This window comes from Acartia tonsa, chromosome 2, assembly GCF_053477335.1.
Source record: "Acartia tonsa isolate MP-2025a chromosome 2, ASM5347733v1, whole genome shotgun sequence".
NCBI classification, from domain to species: Eukaryota; Metazoa; Arthropoda; class Copepoda; order Calanoida; family Acartiidae; genus Acartia; species Acartia tonsa.
In genome coordinates, this window is record NC_137261.1 from 50,963,670 (window position 1) to 50,988,091 (window position 24,422).

The following is a 24,422-nucleotide window of genomic DNA, read 5'->3' on the forward strand; positions in this document are numbered from 1 at the left end:
GCTCCTAAACTATACGTAGCATAGGAATCATTTTTATATTTCCAAAAAATAGACTTCCTAACGGTTCTAACAATATGCGTTACATTTTTCTACTATTAACACAAGCCGCGCAATTTCAATTTAAAAAAGGTACGCATTTTTTTTTGCTCACCCTTTATATATGATTCAATCCAATACTAAGACTTATCATAGAGAATTTAACTGTTTATAGCTAAATTATTATATGGAAGAATTAAAAACTACTCTTTCGTACCTTAATATGTACACTTTGTAACCAATAATATGTACGGATAATCGCTACACTGTGCACCTATAGGCCCAATTAAAAGATTGGAGATCTATACTTTCTATATTTATTAATTCAGACCATGGTAGATAATTAATTTTAGATTAATCTTCACATATTTATTTGTGCATAATGAATAAAAGGAGATACGTCAGGAACGTTCAAAGGGGGGGGGGGGTTAAAGTAGTGTTTGCCCAACTTAAAGAATTTTTATCCCCTCCTTTCCCTAATAAATCTTGGGTGTTTTGAGATACGTTTAACCTGAAGTTTAAAGTTTAATAAAATTATTGATTTCATTCAACTTCAGCTTTTTACATTTCCAACAGAATAAGAATAGGTAATAATAGAGTAGCTTTGCTGCTAAAAAAGATAACTGTCCTTTTAAAATAGAAAAGTTCAGAAAAAGAGGGGAAATTGAATCACTTATTTTATTGTTTCTTTAGAAATATTTAAAACGGAAATAGAAAATTGTTAAAAAAAACTACTTTAAGAGTCTTTAATGCTATTGAAGAAATCATGCTTTTCAAAGCAATAAAAATACATATGCATCAAAATAGATTTTTTAATTTTTTTCTCATCTAGAAAATAAATAAATCTTCATGTTTTCCACATAATGTTATTAAGAGATTATTGCATAAGAAAATCAATGAATAATAATTTGTTCTGGAAACATCTGGATGTTCCCAAACTTTTATGATCAACAGGAAGGCAGGGAGGGGACTTTGGACTGAAAATTACACTGTTACCCAGAGTTATAAAACTTTGGTTACTTCCAAACTAGAGGTGTCCAAACTTTTCAACCAATAATTAAAATCTACATTAGGGGAAATTTTGTCAATCATTGTTGCAGATGTAAATCAATTTATACTCTATTGTCTTATCCCTTCAGATCCCTAATTATTAACCTGTCTACATATATGAATATGTACTTTCCCCTAAAAATGGAGATCTTCGAGATTACATTCCAATTTTTGCTCAGTTTTTGTCTATTGAGTTTAAGATTGATGCATTTATATTTGCATATTCCTATTGTATAGATCTCGTAATTTAGGTATTACAAACTTAAGAAATACCAAAAAAAGCTACAAAAATTGCAGAAACTTGGATTAGATGCCTACAAAGTTAATTTTAAGATCGACACTTTTTTTCTCAGCAAACCGTTTGAAAGTAAGAAAATAACAAATTTTGATAAATTGTAGATTTCAGCGGTTGCCAAATAAATATATGGACTACGAAATAGCTCACGATTAAAAATAATTCCTTCTAATAAATCATTTGTTTGAGTACTTATAAATTATAAACGTTTTTTATCCAAAACTACTGATTAACAAGGATATTTTACCTAAACGATTAAAAATTAAAAGTTATTTTAAGTGTAAAAAATAATTAGTGTTTTATGTTTTTAATTTACTTTTCATTGCACTTTGAAATAAAATAAAATAAATATAGCACAATTTTTCAATAAAGTATTATTTTTCAAACTTTAGGTAAATAACTTGACTGGTCAGTCAATATTAAAAAAAGGGAGTAATATCCAGGGAGAAAAGGGAACATTGGACTGTACAAATATAATGTTGGTACCCAAAGTTTAATCAATATCTTATTAGTTGGCCTACAAACTTTGGGTACTTGAAAAACTTTGATTAGTCGGTTCAAACTAGCAGTGTCCAAATTTTTCAATTATCAAAGGGGTAATTTTGTTTACCATCATTTTGTTGGTTTAAAAAATTATATATTATTGTCTTATCCCTTAATGTCCCTGGCAAATATCCCTGTAAATGTTAATAAGGGATTCTATTTACAATTCTGAGCATTGATCAAACAGTCTCCTACCTCCAGGGATAGGCAGGGATTAGACAATGGATAATGATTTGGTGTACACTCCCAATTGCTATAATAGTTATTTCTCGTATCGTATTATAAACGGCTTTCCGCGGATATAGAATGTACAAGTATATGATTAAAATTAGTTTTTTTTAGCCCCGTGGTGCCGAAGGCACCGGCTAAAAAAAACTAGTTTTAATCTTATGATTGAACATTTCTATATTCGTAGAAAACTGGATATAATACGATGCTAGACATAGTTTTTTCGTATGGATGAGAACCGGTTCCTATCCACCGGATTCGAATGAATACGAGAAATAAAATTACCCCTTATGTAGATTGAAAATATAAGTTAAACAGTTTAGATAATTACGGTTTAAAAACTAAATCAGGGTAAATTTAGATTCCAAACGAATGAGAGTACTTGTTATCTTTGGGGTCCAATATAATTTACTGTGCAATGTCCCATCCCTCCCTGCCTCTCTCTTTCTCTCTATCACTCAACATTAGCATACAAATAAATATCTATAATGAAGAATACTTTTTATTTAATATTCATCTACTTTACATGTCAAGCTCAAAGTACACTTAATAAATGGATATTATGACAATGATAAAATTGCCGTCAATTTAGGTTGCTAACATGAACATCACTTATTGGTCAGTTCGTTTAAGTACAGTAGGAGGGGATGGGATGGGTTAAAGGGGTTGATGGGGAGTAAGGTCCTTATTTCAACTACCTACAAGTTTCACTTTATCAGCGAACATGATAATCTGGTCCAAGTAATATATTACTATTAATAATAAATCCATTACTAAATAGGTGATATCTTAATAAGGAGTTATATACTAAATAAATCTAAAAAAGTTTTAGTAGCGAAGCTATAATTCAAAATGTCAGTCTGTCTGTACGTCAGAAATAGTAGGAAAGTTTGATAGAAATAGAAGGCAAAATTTGTATTGTACCATAAGTATTCAATATACATTTTACTTAGTACCTATATCTGTTAGTTTTGCTACCAAGACATAAACCTATAAGTGACTGTCCGTTATTTTGAGCATGAATTTATTTGTTCTTCGCTACTAACGATGTTGTAACCCTTGTTTTTATGAAAATGTAATCCATTTGGAACGAAAAGGTAGATAAATGCTTGAGTAATATCCAGGAATCTAAAGGAATAAGACAATGGCAGATCAATTAATGTACATCCCAGTGGTAATACATAAAATTATCCCTTCAATTAGCGGTTGAAACGTTTGGACACTTAATTAACCAACTAATCAAAATATTATAAAAGTCTCCAAAGTTGTTAATTCAACGAAGAAAACGTTATAATAAAACTTTGGGGACTATTGTTATAAAGAGCCCAATGTCCCTTCCCGACGAAGCCCAATCTGTACCACTTTTGCACAACTTTTGATTCCTGTGACGTAATAAAAGTGAGGTATTCTACATCTCTTTTTTAGGGGATTTCTTTCCTTCTTCTCCTCTTATCTTCCTCGTTTTATGACGTCACGTGAATCAAAAGTGGTACAGATTGGGCTTCGTACCCTTCCCTCCGTGGTAATATCTGTATTTATCTTTGCTGACATATTATCCAGAATAGCCCACAATCACAATTGTTCTTCATAAAAGAAAATTATTTCATATTGTGCTGTACTTTACTACAGGGATCTAAAGGGATAAGACAGTGACCGATAAATTGATGTATAATATCCCATAAAATGATATACAAAATTACGCTTTATGTAGATTGCAATTTGTGGTTGATACGTTTGGACACTCAACTTAATGAACCAACAAATTAAAAGTCTCCAAAGTTATTGAGCCAACAAATAAGAAAACTTTATCAAAAAAACTTTGGGGACTAGTGTAATAAACAGCAAAATGTTCCCTCTATCCCTGACTTTACAATACTTATAAATATGATAATATATTTTCCTATTTTACAATAAAAAGAAAAAAATCAGCTATAAAAAGATAAATTGAATAAATCTAAATTATACATAATTTCAAAAATCTTAAGAGATATGAAACTTAACGCTAAATTTATCCCCAATTAAATGATCAAAAAAACCTTGCATAAATTTGGACCAATTAAAAAAAAATATTACATATCAAACATCGAATACTTTGTTAAAGTCAAGGTGTCATAAATGACGTGTAATTAAAATCTTTTAGGACAAAGTATGAAAGTTTTGGTAATAAAGTAGCTAAAGATTGAGACATAATGTGTAAAGTTAAGGATTAGAAAAAGTCTTTTTACTATCCTGATAAAACTAAGGAATAGATACAATCCATGAACACGTTTTTTAATTTTTCTGAATAATCATGTTCTTTATTTATGGTAATAATATTATACCAATACATTAAATCAGTCAAAATTATTTCTTACAGTCAAAGATTGAAAATTTTAGACAGTAGTAGTTAGTACCGACGAATCAATAAGTACTAAAAAAATAAGTGAGTTAAAATGTTACCTCTAGGAATTTTTCCAATCTCTCAACCCAGGTTTTCCAGCTGCCATTATCATCCCCGTGTCTAAACCAGATGAGAGTGGACTCAATATCTTTGTTGTGGGGCAGGGGCCGGAAACCAACACCTGAAAATACAATAAGCTTTATATAAGAGTAACAGGATGTTTGTCTGTATCTAAGGATCTCACAAACCGCTGAACCTATACGGTTCTCTTTACAATGAAGCGTCTTATATATCCATGGAAGTTTTGTAACTCCTTTGGGGGTGCCCCTAGAGGCTTTCAGGGACGTATCTGCAAGTTTAGTATAAATAAGTAAATTGTAAGCGTATGTGTTAAAGTTCTTCAAGATCTCGTAAACGTCTTGATCATCTGTTCAAGTGGTATCGTTTGATTTAAAACGAAATAAATGTGGGCGGTAAGCACATAATCCTCTTGTGGATAAAATACCCCAAGAGGCTAGGGACCTAACCACTAAAATAATTAAATCAATTAACAAACAAAATAAGTAGTCTTAAAAATCATGTTCTATATTTAGAAGAATCTACACATAAACATAAGAAATTTAACTTTCACAGGAGATAAAGGAATAGTTATTTGTCGCATCGTATTTTAGACAGCTTTCCGCGGATATCAAAATGAAAAATCATTACATTAAAACTAATTTTATTTCATTATTCGTGGAAAATTGTCTATAATACAACACGATACATGATTTTTCAGTATTACTTAGAACCAGTTCTAATCCAGCAGATATCATTAGGTTTGAAAGCCATGATGGAAATTTGTATTATTTAACGTTGACTGGGACAAATGAACATATACTAATTTTAGAGAAGTATCGGTACTTCAAAGTGAAGATATTTGTTAATGCACTTCTAAAGAAGAGTACATCTACAAACCTTTTTCAACTAAAATGATTTAATCTAAAAGTTTTGCAACTGTTTACAAAGTAAAAAAGTTTTTTTTGTGTGATGTGAAGCGCGAATCTCTAAAGATTATTAAAATCAAACATTTTCTAAAGAAATATTTTCTATACAAAAGATAATAAAAAGAAATATTCAGAACATAATGTATTTTTATTGAAATAATAAAAAAGTTTTACTTTTTATTCAATTTCTCTTTTTGGATATGGACCACTAAATTTTTTTGTTGTAAAACGAAGCTCTTGCCTATAAATAAAGACGTTATAAAATACAAATTACCATTGATAGGTTAATACACAGACTAAATTACCAATGGCAGGCCAGTATACATTTCATTTGACCATTGATTGGCCAGTATAACGTCATTTTTATAGGTATTGTAAAAAAGCTTCTTGTAAAACTTACAAGTTTTTCTTATTTATGTTAAGATAGTTATAGAATAAAATATACCCGCAAGTAATATATATTTGGTTTGATTAAAAATGAAAAGGAAGCACAAAATCCAGTTGAAAATAGATTACAAGTAAGAGCAGGTAGAAAGTTAGAAATATAAATAATTGGAGAGTTCACATTAAAAAATGTTGAATTAGCATTAAATATCACAAAATAAACATAAAACATCTAGATGCATAATCTCTAAATCAGCCAATAGGAAAACATTAAATGAACAATCTGGCCATATCATTGGTTATAATGTGTACAGATTTTATTACGAAAGGGACGTATTTAATTTCATTTGCATGATGAGTCGAATGTCTAGTATAATGTGAAAAATTTTACAAAATATATAAATGCTAGCTCAGCGAAAAAAAAATATCTTTCATATTTTTGGAATGAATCTTATATATAACTAAAAAATAAGTAAAGGTGTATGTCTGCTAAAAATCCTCTTTTAAGTTTGACGAATTTTTGTGTCTTATTGACCATTTAGACCTCATATACCTATTATTACAAACCATATAAAAGGGAATGGGGAAAGTAAAAACAAGTATACTGGAATAATATTAAAAAAGACGAAGTTTTTCAGCATTTAGTGTCAGTCCGTTATTCTGTCTATAACATATATTTTATGTAAGAATTGTCCTATAGATTCCAAACTTGGTATGATTCTTCCATTAACAGTTTTTAATCTTTGCGTTTATGGATGTTGACATCCTTGTTAAGTTTATATTAACGTGTGTATGTATTAAATCTCAACTAAATCAGTATAGATGTATATACAAACTACAGACTACCTCCCTTCCTTTTCAAAGACCACTTTCGTCTGCTTCTAAATTATGTTCTGCTACTTGGCTGTGTTAATATACGCGACACCATTGCTTGATTTTTAATGACCCAATAGAAAGGTTGCACAAGGTGGTTGCGATGGGGAAATACAGTTATTTAACCCTTTCTCCCTCTAGTGTTTTACTCTAATTGTGTAGTAATCCTAATAAAAGTTATTGCTCTGTGTATGTGTATCAACGCGACGGATCTCACTGGACCGATTTGATCCCCCTTTACAATAAAGCTATGTATAGGTCCAAGGAAGGATTATAACTATTTAAAGGGTTTAACCCTCCCCACAAAAACAAACTTAAAAGTAAAGGATTTATTCAACCACCCCTCCATCTTGTATGTAATACAAAATTTTAAACAAAAGTTAATAATCAATTGCCATATTTATAGATATTTCCTTTAAAGTAAATCCATTCGATCTTGGTTCAATATTTTTTATTTAAATTTTTTTGTGAGCAAAACTCAATATCGAACATCTGCGATATCTATTTCTTATCTATTCAATATATTCTGGTAAAATTGCTGGTTAAAGGTGCATTTTGAAAACCACATATATTAGTAGATTTTCTTATCACCAAATGCATACCAATTTTTTTTGCCAAAATTCTGTCCAAAATTAGTTTCATACATAAATTTTTAAATTCAAAATTAAAATCGAAATTTGTTTTTATTAGCGAAACTACTCTATAATTCACTTTGCTTGTCCGTCAGTCCGTCCGTTACGCTATGGACAAATGTGATTTTTACTCTGCTGCTATTTAAGACGGCTGAGGGACAAAGTGACTCAAAAATCATACATGTGACGTCATAAAAATGAGGGATTATCCATCTCATCTTTCCCACTTATCCTCTCATCTTCCTCATTTTTATGACGTCACATGATGATTTTTGAGTCACTTAATCCCTCCACAAATTTTTCCATGTATAAATTTACTTTGTATGTCGGTCATACTTCAAAAGACATAAATAATTTTGCTTTAAAGGTTTCGTGATTTCATTGATTTGTCGCATATTCATAGATCAGCCAAGGACCTCAAAGGTTTGTTTTGTATGAAGGGGGGGGGGCGCTAAAATCGCCTATTGGAAAATACCTTCACACAGAAAACCCTAATTAACCAACAGTCCACGAAGCCTATTTATAGAGCCTAGAAAATGACGTTATACCATAAAAATAACAAATGATAGGCCAATACACAGACTAAATTACCAATGACAGGCCAGAACAAATTTTAATTGACCTATGGTGGGCCTGTATGACGTTATTTTTAAAGTCACTATGAGAAGCTTCACACTTCAATTATAACTATAAAATACACAACTGTACCTGGATTATCCCCAATAATGCCGTTGGAGTTCTGCCAGCGGGGCTGTTTCATGTCCAGAGTTTTGTAGAAAATCATGAGGCACGCCATGAAGAAACCAGCTAGGAATGTGTAGTAGATCAGGTAGTAAACACCGATTTTCACTGAAATACAAAATAGTCCTATTATATAAAGTAGTAAGGTTATTTTTGTCTGAAGCTTAAGATTTCGATAACTACGGAACTGATTAATTTTTCCCTTTTATGGAAGATTCACTTTTCCATCCGGGGAAAGTTTTAGACTATTTCTTTTTTTTTATATCCTTGGAATGGTTTTAGGCCAATTTTTTTCTGCCTCTTTCCTTACTTTGAGACACTATTATATTTATTTAGTAACAGGAAGTTTATGTGTATAAGATATGCTAAGATTTCGTATACCCTAGGACGTAGAAACAAATTTTTTGGGTCATGGAAAGAAAACGAAATTGGGGTTTTGTCGCATTTTCACAGTAGATTTTAAAAGGTTATTTTAGATTTGGTAAGTTTTAATGATTTCCCCGCAGTGTTAGAAAATAGGCATCGCAGGGTTAGAGCCCCCCGCAGAGGCTAGAAATAGGAGATAAGCTACTGTGAAAATACGACGAAACCCGAAACTTCGTTTTCTTTCCATGATCCAATTATTTTCTTGTTTTGGTCCAGCATAGGTTTTAGGCTAACTTAAGAAGGGTATGACACTGACAAAGCCAATATTATCCTGTTGTGACGTCATATATTTTGAGAAAGAGAAAGGAAAAAGGAAAGGAGAACCCCATTTCTCCCATCTCCTTTGAAGATATTTTCTTCCTATCTTCCCTTCTCCTTTCCCGAAATTTATGACGTCACAACAGGACAATATTGTCTTTGTCTATGATTCTCCATGTGGAGACATTGCCCCTAAATGCAGAGATAATAACAATGCATTTCAAAATTTTAAAGGTATTTTTCTAATTTATTGTCTGTTATTGAGATTCTAAGTAACATAAAGAGAACAAATAAGAATCATTTTTATAAAAACAAAACCAACTTCCTTAGATATAAATAGAACTTAAATTTAAAAGAATTCTGGTATTTTTCTTTAAGCTCCAGTACCTTCCTCAGTTTAATTAAATTTTCTTTTCTGATCAGTTTTATTCAACTTTCTAAATTTCATTAAGATAACTTTTATTCTAAAAGTCAGATTGGAACTTTTAAAGATTTAATTTCTTATTTGTCACATAAATGGAATAAATTGTTGAAGAATTATTAAAGTTAAATGCGTTTCTATAAGACAATTAACATTTGATTAAATACATATATATTACAAGCCCTTACACTTTAAATGAATATATATTTTTTCAGATGGACGTTTAGTACTAAATATTTTTAATATGGCATCGGTTTGTTTAGTAATTTTCGTTTAGAAACCCAAACCAGAAAAAAAATTGCTAAAATATAGTTTCTCTTTAAAAAAGGAAGTTGATAAAATACAGAAAAAAAAAGAAAATAAAGCAAAATTTAACTAACTGTAAAGAAAATCTTGTAAGGTAACGAACTTCTAATTTGAGAAAAGACAGAAATACAGACTGACGGACAACTCTATCCTAATTATAGTGTAGTTTCACTACTAAAAAGAAAGACAGATGTATATATGACCGTACTTTTATAGTGTGTATCTATCCATTCTAAGTTAAGAAAAGACAGAATTACAGACTGACGGACAACTCTATCCTAATTATAGTGTAGTTTCACTACTAAAAAGAAAGACAGATGTATATATGACCGTACTTTTATAGTGTGTATCTATCCATTCTAAGTTAAGAAAAGACAGAATTACAGACTGACGGACAACTCTATCCTAATTATAGTGTAGCTGCACTACTAAGAAGAAGAATTACAGATGTATATATGACCGTACTTTTATAGTGTGTATCTATCCATTAATGATTTATGTATATTTGTCCATAGAGAAAGGGAGGACAATGGGCTGTTTATTACACTAGTCCCCAAAGTTTTATTATATCGTTTTCTTATTCTTTGGCTTAACATCTATGGGGACTTTTACTGGATTTTGATTGATCTTTTTTATTAAGGTGTTCAAACGTTTCAACCACTAATTGTGATATACAAAAGGATTAATTTAGTGTGTCATCATTGGGGATGTACATAAATTTATCGGCCATTGTCTTATCCCTTTAGATCCCTGATATTTGTATGTTGTGTATATGAACATGGAATCAGGTGTAGCAGTTGGATAATTTAATAAAGCTGTGCTTGGCAGTACTCACAGATACATCAGATATCTTGGCTACCTACTCTAGGATAGCATTCTTACAAAGGGAAGTGGGTATTAAGGGGGGGGGGGGCTAGGTGGGGGTAAAGGCATTCAAGTTTTCCAATTATAAACATCATAATATCAATGTAGAAATTAATCTTTATGTTTTGTTTTTTCATTGTTTAAATGATTTATATTTTTTCTTTTTTAAGAAAAAATCTTCTTCAATACAAACACATACATATATACAATAATAAACTAATACTGATAAATTAAAAAAAATTTTATGACTTTCAATTATTCCCATTTTTTAGTCTTTAATTGTTACCAACAGATAGACAAAAAAAATAATTTTAGATTCACAGAGAAAAAAATAAAAGAGAGGAATCGAAGCAACTAGAAGACGAAAATATGCAGTGGGCCTAGAGGCCTACTCAGCGCTGTTGCCGCGCTAAAATTTATTGCTATTACACTACTTTTCAAATGGGAGGATTAAAAATTATTTTTAAAAAATATTTTTTTACTTTTTACTATTTCCATATTTAGGGCAAGAAAATTAGATTAGATATTTTCGTTTTAATGTTTTAATTAAAAATTACATAGAATTTTATTTTTATTTAAAAAAATTTGTTCATGAAAGATGAATCCTTCTATTTCTAAAAAGGGGGAATTTTTTTTCATAATGAACATTCAGCTGATTCTGACCGCCTACGGCTGTTTGCTAAATATCGCTTTTCTTTTTATTCACATTATTATATATGATTGACTTACAAAAAGCCCTGGGCGGCTTTTGATTTTCGTCTGCTTCTAAATTTAGGGATGGGGAAGTAGTATTTTACCATGAAAAAGGGGTGAGTATTCATCCTCTTATCCTTTTTCCTTATGTTTAGATTAAAAGATGGATGAAAAATGCAAGGGAGAGAGAGACATTTTATCAAAAATTATTATTAAACCCTTAGTTTTACAATCACACTTTCAATGCCTTATTGCTTTGGGAACTTAGTTATCAGTGTCCAAACTTTTCATCTAATATCTATTTATGAAGAGAAAGGATTATTTTATTTATTGTCATTAGGTATGTACATCAATTCATTGTCTTATCCCTGAAGAACCCTGATGCATATAAGCCAGGTATATAAAAGTTTGCCAGGAAATCTTGGTACTCTCATTACATCAATAATACTTTACAAGTTTTCAATACAAAAGTTTCTAAGGAAATAAGCAGGAATCTAAAGAGATAAGACAATGGCTGATAAATTGACGTACATCCACATTGACAATACACAAAATTCTACCTTCTGAACATTATAATTAATGGTTGAAATGTTTGAACACTAAACTTAATTAAACAACCAATCATTCACTGAAGTCCCCAAATTTGTTAAGCCATCGAATAAGAAGCCGTTATTGCAAAACTTTGGGGACTATTGTAATAAACAGCCCATTGTCACCTCTCTCTCTCTCACACCCCTCCTTAACCGAACTTTAGATTAAAAAAATTTTCCAACCATTCGGACAATTGGGCGTTCAAATAGGACCTAGTGGTAGTTAGAATCAGTTGAGAACAAAATCCCAGCCGTTCCTTCTTGCCAGATATCGCCATTTTAAGATTTTAAGTAAAATTACACTAAATATCCAAATACAAACTTAAGTCTTCTTTCATTTTTTTAGTATAATTTTAGTTAGACAGCCCAAAACAGAGTATCTTTGCTCCTCTGGCCAAACTGACTGCCTGGAACTCCTAACAGAGAGTGCCTTTATGTGTTAACACAAGTAGGGATTCGAACCCATTCCCAAAACTAACCAAAGTGGAATAGCTGTGTATTACAGCATGAGGTCAGTATTTTCACCACTGACAGATGAAAGGCAAGGCCTATCCTAACCAGAAACCCGATCATTCACCCACAGGCCCCAGTGGAGCACCTTGGAGGTCTGCACCACATGTTTTCTGGGGTGTTGCTCACCTGCATCCATGAATAGGGTAGGTTGAGACCTAATGGTGCCCTCAGACTCCCAGTAACCCTGCCATTTGGCCCAAGCTTAGAATAATGTCACACACCTGGTCCCACATGAAATGGGCTGTGAGATGTTCCCCTGCCAATCACAGATCAGCACAGCCACCATGGAAGGATAGCTGCAGGTGGTGGGCCGCATACCTTCACTCAAGATGCAAGTTAGCCCTATTCTGATCTAGATCCTCCAGGAGTTCATCTTGAACTATGCCCTGAGCCTGGGAGGGTTCTTTCTGAGGGAGTTGGGGACACCATAACTGTTTGACAAACCTGAGCTGATGGTATGGAATTCATAGTTGCCAGATATTTTTTAGATCAATGTGTACAAAAAATGTGAACATTGGGACTTTGATGTGTACATTTGTGGGGGAGGGGAAGGAAAAAGGGAAGGGGGAAAGGGAAGAGGGGTGAGGGGGCGTACATTACTTGCTAATGCGTACATTACTTATAAAAGTCAATTTTCCTAAAGTTAAAAATGCGTACATTACGCGCAAAATGCGTACATCTGGCACCGCTGGTATGGATCAATAGGGAGAGTAGCCATTAAGCAAGTGGTCCCAGCCCTGCCAAGCCTGGGGAAGGCCCAGGGCCCCTCCCACAACCAGCTGCTGAAGACAAGAAGACCTCTAGCTGTAAAATCAACTGTCTGGCCAGGGCAGCTTTCATGAAGCACCTGTTCAGAGCTGACTGATGACCAGGATATGGGTGGCAACTAGCGTGAAGTTCTTGGCCATTCCCATCAAGATAGGGGCCAGGGCCCCCCAGAAGGAGAAACTGGACAGGGGCTATTCTTAGTTTACACCCCCATGGTGTTCAATGTGCCTCCAGGAGGTGCGACTGCATCAAACGGCCCCCCAGGAGAGAGATGGTGGTCAAGACCAGGCCTAACTTCCAGTGCAGGGGCCTGACTATGGGGACTGCCGGTAAAACTTAAACAAGGAGCATATTTAAGAGGGTATCCAGAGGGGCATGCATTGCCTGAGCCCAATAATGTAATATACAGCTATTCCACCATGGATAGTTTCAAACAGTAACTGTGTCCCCACCTCCCTTAGAGAGAACCCTCCCAGGTTCAGGGCATAGTTCAATATGCACACCACCATGATCTCCATGAGGATCAAGATCAGGGTAGTGCTAACTTGCATCTTGATTGAAGGTATGCTGCCCACCACTTGCAGCTATCCTTCCATGGTGGCTGTGTTGATCTGTGATTGACAGGGGATCATCTTTGTCAGCTCTAAAATGACCTCATGAAATTTGATGGGGACAAGGGCTGTGGCTTCATGAAAGCTGCCCTGGCCAGACAGTTGATTGTACAACTAGAGCGCTTCTTGCCTTCAGTCGCTGGTTGTGGGAGGGGCCCTGGGTCTTCCCCAGGCTTGGCAGGGCTGGGACCACTTGCTTAATGTGAGAAGGGGCGACCATGGCTATTCTCCCTATTGATCCATACCATCAGCTCGGGTTTGTCAAACAGTTATGGTGTCCCCAACTCCCTCAGAAAGAACCCTCCCAGGCTCAGGGCATAGTTCAAGATGAACTCCTGGAGGATCAAGATCAGAATAGGGCTAACTTGCATCTTGAGTGAAGGTATGCGGCCCACCACCTGCAGCTATCCTTCCATGGCGGCTGTGCTGATCTGTGATTGGCAGGCGAACATATCACAGCCCATTTCACGGGACCAGGTGTGTGACATTATTCTAAGCTTGGCCTAAATGGCAGGGTTACTGAGAGTCTGAGGGCACCATTAGGTCGCAACCTGCCCAATCCATGGATGCAGGTGAGCAACACCCCAGAAAACATGTGGTGCAGACCTCCAAGGTGCTCCACTTGGGCCTGTGGGTGAATGATCGGGTTTCTGGTTAGGATAGGCCTTGCCTTCCATCTGTCAGTGGTGAAAATACTGACCTCATGCTGTAATACACAGCTATTCCACTTTGGTTAGTTTTGGGAATGGGTTCGAATCCCTACTTGTGTTGACACATAAAGGCACTCTCTGTTAGGGACTCCAGGCAGTCAGTTTGGCCACAGGAGCAAAGATACTCTGTTTTTGGGCTGTCTCACTAAAATTATACTAAAAAAATGAAAGAAGACTTAAGTTTGTATTTGGATATTTAGTGTAATTTTACTTAAAATCTTAAAATGGCGATATCTGGCAAGAAGGAACGGCTGGGATTTTGTTCTCAACTGATTCTAACTACCACTAGGTCCTATTTGAACGCCCAATTGTCCGAATGGTTGGAAAATTTTTTTAATCTAAAGTTTGGTTAAGGAGGGGTGTGCTCTCTCTGAAAAATTAGTTTGTATATAATTTCGTAGTTTCAAAAAGATGTTATAATTTAAATGACTTAACGGAATATGCTTTGGGTTAACTTTGGAGGGAGGGGACGTTGGACTGTAAATCGTAATGGTACTTAAAAAGAGAGGGGTAGGTTTCTGGTAAAATCCGTAAAGGTTATGTGTTATAAGTAAAAAACAGTAGTAAAACGATAAAAATTTATGTTAACTTAAAAAAAAAATTGTCTATAGTTCTTTTCAATAAAGAATACACATATTTAGTGAATATTATCGTTCTACTACTATTTTTAAGCCTTAAAACACACACCTTTACGGATTCTACCAGAAACCTACCCCTCTCTTTTTAAAACTATGTTCTTGCTCGCATTTGCAGAACGTAAAAAATATTTTGAACACCTTGACTTTAGCAATGCATTTGATAATATTTTTGTATGTTTAATGTTTATCGTGAGTTTGAATGAAAAAAACAATATTTTATAAAAACATTTCAAGGCAAATTAAACTAATAAGTTTTCCAGCCAAACAGTTATTTTTCCCTACATTTTTCTATCCTTACTACTTCCTGGTGTTTTTTAGGGAGTGTGGGCACTTTTTCATCTTTATAATTTTGACATATTGAAGAAAATCTGCAGTGTATATTTCCCCCCAGAAAGAAATCGTTTTGATTAATCTTTAAATGCTGAAAGTTATTCTGATTTTCCGTTGTAATGAACTAATGGGATTTATAAGTATAATAAGATCTCGTAAACATATGGAATAAACTTACAGAAAATTATAGTGTTTGTAAAGGACTGATTTTAGGATTTTGAGATTGGTGTACGTTCTTCCCTTATTAAGCTAAGGCCACGATAAAAATTATTTCCCCAAAATAGAATTACTTTAAAAAGTCTTAAATGTTTGGGACAAAGCCCCAAAAGATGAAAAAAAAACCCACATTTTTTGCCTATTTTTGCCCTTATTATGGTATTATTTTCCTACACACACATTTTATCAATCACTCACGCAGTATTTATAAAAATAACAAAAACTGCATTGAAAATAAATCATAAATGTTAAGATTCAAGAATAATATTTCTCGCATCCTATTAAAACAGCTTTCCGCGGATATAGAATGTACAATTATAAGATTAAAACCAGTTTGTTAGCCCCGAGGTGCCGAAGGCACTGTATAAAAAACTGGTTTTAATCTTATGATTGTACATTTTCATATTCTTAGAAAGCTGGATATAATACGATGCTAATACGACATAGTTTTTTTGGAACCCAGTATTAGTGTCGGACTGATTATGACGTAACAAAAAAAATTAGCCAATGAGAGGTTACTATGAATTTTACCATTGGTCAATAATGTCCTCTCATTGGCTAATTTTTTTTGTTACGTCATAATCAGTCCGACACTATTACTGGGTTCGTTTTTTTGTATGGATGAGAACCGGTTCTTATCCACCGGATTCGAATAAATATGAGAAATATAATTTTATAAAGAAAAGGAACATAATATTGTCATTTTTCTATTTTCATTTAGTGTTTCTAAAACTTTTGAGAGTGAAACATTAACATAAAAGATTTAGTTAATTCCTTTACATAATGTTCAAGTTTTCCCTCAATGCTCTTTCTAGTTCTATTTATAGACCCTCATGTATGTGTGTGTGTTTCAGAATCCACGAATTTTGCAATATTATAACATGGAACCCTTCCAAAATTTTATATTTATCAAATATTTCTGATATGCCATCGGCAAGATTTTTAAAGAAAATTAGGCAAGTAAAATTATACTTTCTGTACATTAATATTATTGGTTTAAAAGTTTAAACACTGCTAGTTTGAGCAACTCATAAAGATTTATAAAGTTTTTAAGTGATCAAATAAGAGAATGTTTGAATTTAAGGCAGTTCTTGCTATTAAAGATTTATAAATTGTGTACTATCAAGAACCAAAGCCAAGAAAGTTTAATGATAAATATCACTTATAAAATGAATTAAAATATTACAAGATGTTCTGGTTTCTTTACTCCAACATCACAAAGTCCCTGGACACTTTAGTATACATATATAGTATATAGTTGATACTATTTATAGATAGAGAGACATGTCAGGTTAAATGCCAAACCTTCAAGTCATGTCCACTGCACTCTAACAAAATTGATTCCAAAATATTTTTAACTTTTACATTTTTAAGAGAGAGCGTAAAGTGGCACCCCAAAAATGACGTCATACGATAAAATAACCAATGAGAGGCAAATATAAATTTTATGATTGGTCAATTACAGTTTATACTGGCCTCTCATAGGTCAACTTTATTGTATGACGTCATGTTTTTGGTGCTTCTTTACGCTGTCTCCATTTCAAAGAAAAATAAGAAAATTCCTCAGATGATTTTCTAAATCTTAAATTCTTTCCTTAGAAATTGTAAGTTACCTAATCTTCCAATTATATCATACCAAATGAAGGAAGGGAGAGGACATTGGGCTGTAAATCATACTAGTAGTCACAAATTCATAAACACGTTCTCTCATCGTTGGCTTAAAAAACTATTGATACTTTCATTAAATTTTGATTGGTTGGTTCAATCTAACAGTTTAATATCTTTTCGATCAATAATTCTATATCACAGAAGGGTTGATTTTATGAATCAATAAGGAATGTAGTAATCAATTTATTGTCCATTGTCTTATCCCCTTATTCAAAACTAATTGGTAAGGTATTTTAGGTATTTTTTCATCAAGAATATAGTATTTGGAATAAGAATATTTTATTTATAAATATTTTTATATTAGGGGTGCATTTCTTGAGTTCTCAGTGTAATAAATATCAAAATTTTATTTGTTGCTTTAAATTCTAATTTTGGGGCTAACAAAAATGGTATTAAATCTATGATTTTTATTTTAATATTCGTGGAAAATTGTCTGTAATTCAAGCTATTCATGATTTTTAGTGTGACTGAGAACGGGTTTCGATGCCATACTGGAAAATACAAATTATAAAACTAATTTTATTAAAGAATTGGACTGAAAATATCTTTACTTATCAAAACAGATTTTTGACGAAAAGAAAATATTTTTCTTGTTTTCATTTGACACCGCTACCAAAGAAAATTTCCTTCAGAATTAAATAAATGTTAAAAAGTTCAGTAGGTACTTTTTAACATTTTCAGAGGTGTTAACAGATATTTTGCATGCAATTAGGGGGGGGGGGGGTGAAAGAGAGGATGTGGCTGCTTATGTCAAGCAGGAAATGATTTTTTTTGAAATTGAAATTTTGTTTAACATCTCCAAATATAGAACCAATATACTAAAATAGGTAAAAAGAAACACTCAAAGATAAACTAACTTGCATTAAAAGTTGCCTATCTATTCTTTTGATGCTTATTATTTAAAATAAAATTTGTGAGCGTCATCATTCTTTAAATTCTATTCATCAAGATTTAAAGGTATTTTTAGACCTTTTGTTCAAAATTTTGTCTCATGATTCAGCATTTTTCATTGTTCTAATTGGCAATAATAAAATATTTAATATCTAAAACGACGTTAAATAATTTAAACTATAGTACGTAAATCAGTAATATATAAAGTATTACAAGAAAAGAGCAAGATTATTATAGATTGAAATAGATTTAAGGATTTTTGGGAAAAAAAACTTTTCCCGTTTATACATTTTTGGGAGTGTTGACACCCAATATAAACTCCCCCTTAGCAACCCTGAAACTATTTTAAACCAAACAAGAATATTAACATTCTAAAAAAAGATTATACAACAGACTTCCCTGCATCTAATTCTAACAAAACAAGGATGACATCATCAAATTATGCAAAGGTCAGACTATCGAACGGACGAACATCAATCACAAGGTTTGAGAAAATTGTCTAGAAATTGATATACATCCTAATTGATGAGAAAAAAAATCACCCCTATAGATTAAAAGCATTGGTTTAAAAGTTTGTTTACTCGTAGGGTGGAACCAACCAACCAATCACAATACAATACATGTACCCATAGTTTATTAGCCAACAATTCAGATAACGTGGTTATCAAAGTTCAAGTGTAATTTAATGCAGGGCATAACAACCTTGGGAACTTCTGTGGCATTTTGATTGTCTGGTTTATTTTGTTGAGTGTCTGAACGTTTCAACTACTAATTATAATTCACAGAAGGGGTAATTTTGTGAATCATCATTTGGGATGTACATTAATTTATCGGCTATTGTCTCGCTTCTCTATAAACCCTAACCACCCAAAAAAGATAGTGAAAACTACTTACACCAGCTCGTGCCAGTCCTGCCGAGGAACTCGCTGGTCTCCGAGTTCCACAGGAACTGTTTGAACCCCTCCCATCCTGACTTCTCCTCCGGCTTCTGGGCAAACTTGTACTCCTGCACCTCGGGCTTCTTGTCCTGGCCGGACATGATCAATGTTAACAATTATGTGGCTACAGTCGTAGAAGTAGTAGAAAGGAGAATGGTAAAGCTATTATAGAAATAGGAAGGTTTCAGATAAAAAGAGAGGAGGGATGATTGGGTTGGTTATCTGACTCTGCTAGTTGTATCTGGTGGTGCGTGTATGTAGTCTGCCACTGGCGCTCTGACTTGTCCTGCTTTGCTCGTCCTTATTCTTGTTACCAGCCACTATTTCATATTATCATTTATCTTAAAAATTAGGGAATTTCATTGCATTTTTTGTAAAGATTTTTTTACATTCTTAATTGATGTTGAACCAACCCCATTTTTACAAAACTGAGTGGTCTTGTGGAATAATTCTATCTCTACTAAAACTACAAGAAATATATTCAGAAATGGTTATTAACATTTTAGTTTAAGATTTAAAAATGATAAAAAAAAAGTTAAATTATGTTTGGTAATGAACAAACGTTTTTAATTTAAACAAAAATTGTAAAAAAAAATATTTTAAAAAATGGTTGTCTAAAAATAGGAAATTTATCTGAACGTAAATGAAATATAATCTATTGACAAGTTACGTAAGACTCTATTTCCACATATCATCTTAAATGAAATAGGGAATATATTTAATATATTATATCTTTAATACAAATAAAATCAATATATTGGCATGCTTTACTATAAAATTATATATGTTTAAAATTATTACAAATATTAAGAATCTACTTTTAACTAATGTTGAAAAGTATTGCAGCGCGATGGATTCAGAAACGACCGCAGAGAATCATCTACACACTTATAATATAATAATATACATATACACTGTTTCACTATTTGTACTTAGTAACATTTAAACTACACTATTCTAAATACGGGATCAAATAATCTATTATAGTGGGTGTCATTTATCACTACATTAAGAACCCAGAAAAAGTATATTTTTGGCGATTTTTTGGGATGTAATTAAAGCGTTTGACACTGTCGTTCGTGTTTCACATTGATCATATTTCCTTTCCGTCACCCCCCGCCATTTGTGTGTGTATCCTTCGTGCTGATGTCGGGTGCACTGCTCACGGCTGTACACTGCCTCCTTGTCCACCAACCATATTGATTTTCCTACACAGCCAGATTGGTCATGCAACCTTCCCTCCTCCCCTCCCTACCATTCAATTCGTCCCCCCATACTCCCCCCCCCCACTTCCTATTTGTGTTGTCTCCGCTCCTGCTTATTATTCCCCCTTTGATACCACTTCAACCTATCTCCTTGGCCTCTGAGAGCAGGCCTTAAAAATGTGAATTTTTACTTTTTTCCTAGAATATGTTATTTCTAAATTTTTGTGTAATTAAATAGAACTAAATTCTTGTTCAATTAAACAAATAATATCTTATTCAAAAAGTTTTATATATATTCTTCAATAAATTTTTATTATGAAAATTTTTTTTTGCAAAATCAATTGAAAATGATAACTTAAGCTTTTTACAAAAGTAAAATAAGTCCAAAACATTTTTAAATAAAATTGCAGTAAATTACATAAATATCAAATAGTAAAAACATTACTTTTAAGGATCCAGCTTTGGAAGAAATCCTCGAATTGGCCGGTTTCGCTAGGAGGGCACTATTCTGTTATATATACATAGAATATATATTAATATTTATCCACACTCCTCCTTAACCAAACTTTAGATTTAATAAATATCCCATACATTCGGACCATTGAGCTTTCAAATAGAACCAAGTGGAAGTTAGAATCAGTTGAGAACAAAATCCTACCCTAGTTGTTTAATCTGAAATCATAGGTTTATAATTGCATAATACATGGAAAATCGCTATTAGAATTTGCCCATAGTAATCAGGTTAAGAGTATTAAAAACGGAAAATCTTAAGAGTGGCTGACATTAAAAAAAAAATGTTTAATAGAAAAGTCTTTAGTTTTCTTGCTCGAATAAAATGTGTAAGATAAAAAGTGAAAAATACTTTTGGTTTTTGATATAAAAATAGTGAACTTTGGATGTTGTAATTACCTTATTTTTGTCTGAACTTCTTACTAGAGAAAATAGGGAAATGTCTTATCAAGTCTCCTAATTTTTACATAGGGTCAAGAAATGTCACCATAGATTCATTAATCAAATTTGTTTAAGTGTTTCCTCAAAACTGTACTAGAATTTTTATTGAAATGAAATGCTTTATATGTTATCTAAAAAAGAAATTCTAAATGCAATTTAACTCTAGAGTTTTCCCAAAATTAAAAAAAAAATATTTAAAAATATATTTGACTATTTTCTGAGTCTTTTTTTAAAGACATTGTACAAACAACCATACTGTCTCAAAATCGAAAATGGGATGGGAGGCATAAACTAAAAACAAGGATAACATGTTCCTTAAAAGTAAAGCTTAACAAAACAGGCGGATAATCGAATCTGGACAAACATTATTTATAAAAATTTCTCATAAAAATTAAATACAAAATATGTTTTATGCACCAATGTTTTTTTGAATGAGTTAAAGAGAAAATTATTATTATAGGGTGCCTAACAGCCATAGGAATAAACATTGCAAATTCCTGTTATTAAATCATCTATGTACATAATCTAAACATTTATATTCCTAATATCTAAAGCATCTAAGTTTAATATGTACAAATTGAATTATTAGTAAAGTTTATAAATTGTTAGGTACATTTTTAAAATTTGTACCTACATTTAAAAAATATGTAATGTTTCAGGAATCGCATGTTTAAATCAAGAGGACAATTCCAACATATTAAGATTAACAATCGAAAAAAAGCTATACATTACGGACAGCTCTACCCTAATTAAAGAAATGCTTCACTTTATGGATTGAAATGTGTTTACATATTTATTATTTTATTTATAGTCTTGAAAACTATCTTCTAGTATGTTTAAAGTTTCATACAGAAAGGGGAAAGAAAGAACATTATAACTCCCCCAACCCCTCTTTTTACCCCTCCTCATTTATTACTAATGAAAGGTATTTCTTTAATACAATTAATAATTACTAATTCAAATTATGGACCTGTGGATTCGCCAAAGCATCTAGGGGAGGCCTAATACTAATAAGTCCTAAACCCAATTCCACGCAAAAAGTTAAATTTGATAATAAAAAAGGTCAAAAACCACTAAATTATGCTTCTCTAATATGGAAAGCTCATTCGCCTCAGCTGTTAACAGAAAAAAAGCTAAGTCTAACATACATGATGATCAATTTTTATAAAAAATGTAGCACAGCCACTCTATAGCTATGGTCGTTTTGATTGTTTGTCAGTCTGTATTATAGAGTGAGAAAAAATAGATTTTCTCATCAGCTATCAAAGATAGAACCCTTCATTCATATAATATTAAGTTCAGACTTGTTTTTGCTATTCAAACATTTGTTGCCTTGTAAAAACACTTTACACTGAGTCTGTTAGTTGACCGTTGGCGTTCAGTTAGTTATAGATATTCAAGGCAATAAGACATGTGCACATTGACAAAATGAACTAGAAACAAACAAAGAAATTAACAACAAACAGCATTAAAGTTAATCATTAAATTTATCCAGGGGTATGAAACTCAAAATAGGTTTCTTCTTAATAATAAAATACTAATTAAGATGAAAGTTATTTTTGTTTTATACTTCTAAATTGCTACTTTTTTTGGAGTGTATGTGATATACAAATGAGGAGGATAGTTATGAATAGTTAATAAATCCAATTAAAATAATGATCATTTCCTTATTATTCAACTAAATTGAAGTTTTATAATAAGTATCTGTATCGTATCTTCATAATTGGTAGACTAATTATCAAACATGAAAGAAACAAAACTATTTGCAGATGGATTGCCAAGCTTCTGTATAAAACCTTAATAAAATTTTTGTTTGTTTTCTTCTTTTATCTATGAATACATATTGTTTTTTTTTTGTGTCTATGTAATGTTTAGTATTAAAAAATATAATATTGAAGATTTTATTTATGAATACAGTATTTTCAAAATTACGTTTACATCTCTTTATCCTTACTTTCGAAGGGGGGGATTTAAAAAGGGGGTAATGCCTACGAAGGGGGGGTTAATTTAAAAAGGGGGTTGCCTAGGCCTACAAAGGGGGGGGGGGCGGTAATAGGAGGGGGATAAGGAAGGGGGAAGGAGGCTTCTAAAATGAAGGGGTTAGGAGGGGTCTTTCTTATAAGGAGGGTTCGAAAATGGAGGGGGGACTTTGGATAGTATTTCAAAAAAGGAGGTAGAAATTGGGTGGGGACTCCAGAATGGGAGGTAAAGTAGAAAAGATTGGGAGAGGGTTAAACAGGGCTGCATATATTTGTTTCATTTTTGTACAAAAATAATTTAAAAGATTATATTGACAAAAACTTCTTAAAGTGCAATGATTTTAAAAACATTTTTATGTTAAGTATATTTACCCTGAAATATAGGGGTCAACTTGTTTTAGGGGATATGCCATTACTATTGTCAAAATTTGGCATAAAGAAAGTAAACATAAATTTGAGAACACTATGTTTATAATGAAATGCAATGATATTCCCTTTAATAGAAGACATTGGGGAACCTTGGCACCATGCTGATACTCTGAATAAAGCGTCTTATACTACATCGGGGTAATATTATAAAATATGAGTAGTAAATTTCTGAAACTTGATGACTATATTCATTTTAAAAGATTATTGTTAAAGTATTGTACTAAATTTATAAATTCCAATGAGTAGGGTAGCTGTTCCTTCTTCCAAGATATTGCCATTTTAAGATTTCAGATCAAATTACACTAAATATAAATCACTCTCTTCTCTCAATTTTTATTTGTAATGTCTAAAAATGTGAATCACACAACTTTGCTAATAACCTAATATCAAAGTCCCTCTAAAGAGTTTATGACGCTTATAAGATATTTTTTAATCTGAAGTTTGGTTAAGGAGGGGTGTGTATCATTATATACATCGCGGGGCTTAGACACAAGCATGGCATGCTATACTACTTTTAAGGCTTTCTAATTTTTATACAATATTAAGTTATTTATCACCATCAAGATTTAAAATAAATTGCTTTGAGTATTCAGATATATCTGTTTAAATACATGGCAAAATTTTAAGAAAAAATATTTGTAAGGAATAAGATTTTGACAGCTTTAGTAGTAGTCAGCTTGTATTACGTGAAAGGGAAAATAAAAGAAGAGTAAGAGTGGGGGGGGGGGAGTTGGCAAATAAAAGGTCAGAAATTTGTCCTGGGGGTGGGGGGGTTGAGCCAGGGTGGAGCGGGGTAGGGGAATACGCTGTGGGGGGAATAACTGTCAACAGGGAAGATTGGGGAAATGGTTAACTTGGTGGGAATATTC

The 24,422-nt window shown here is 32.4% G+C and overlaps 1 protein-coding gene across 2 annotated transcripts in view; it reads right to left on the reverse strand.

Moving 5' to 3' along the window:
• LOC145312094 (sodium/potassium-transporting ATPase subunit beta-like) overlaps window positions 1-20,214 on the reverse strand; it is a 42,662-nt gene extending 22,448 nt beyond the window's left edge. The window contains exons 1-4 of one of the 2 annotated variants that reach the window (XM_080151229.1): window positions 20,090-20,214; window positions 18,946-19,076; window positions 8,116-8,256; window positions 4,592-4,713 (exon numbers count right to left, since the gene is read on the reverse strand). In XM_080151229.1, the coding sequence (XP_080007355.1) occupies window positions 4,592-4,713; window positions 8,116-8,256; window positions 18,946-19,076; window positions 20,090-20,112 (417 nt within the window). In that variant the 5' untranslated portion in view covers window positions 20,113-20,214. Of the gene's footprint in view, window positions 1-4,591; window positions 4,714-8,115; window positions 8,257-18,945; window positions 19,360-20,089 lie in introns of those variants that run through there. The other variant, XM_080151230.1, reaches the window with a different exon arrangement.
• Window positions 20,215-24,422: the final 4,208 nt, after the last annotated feature.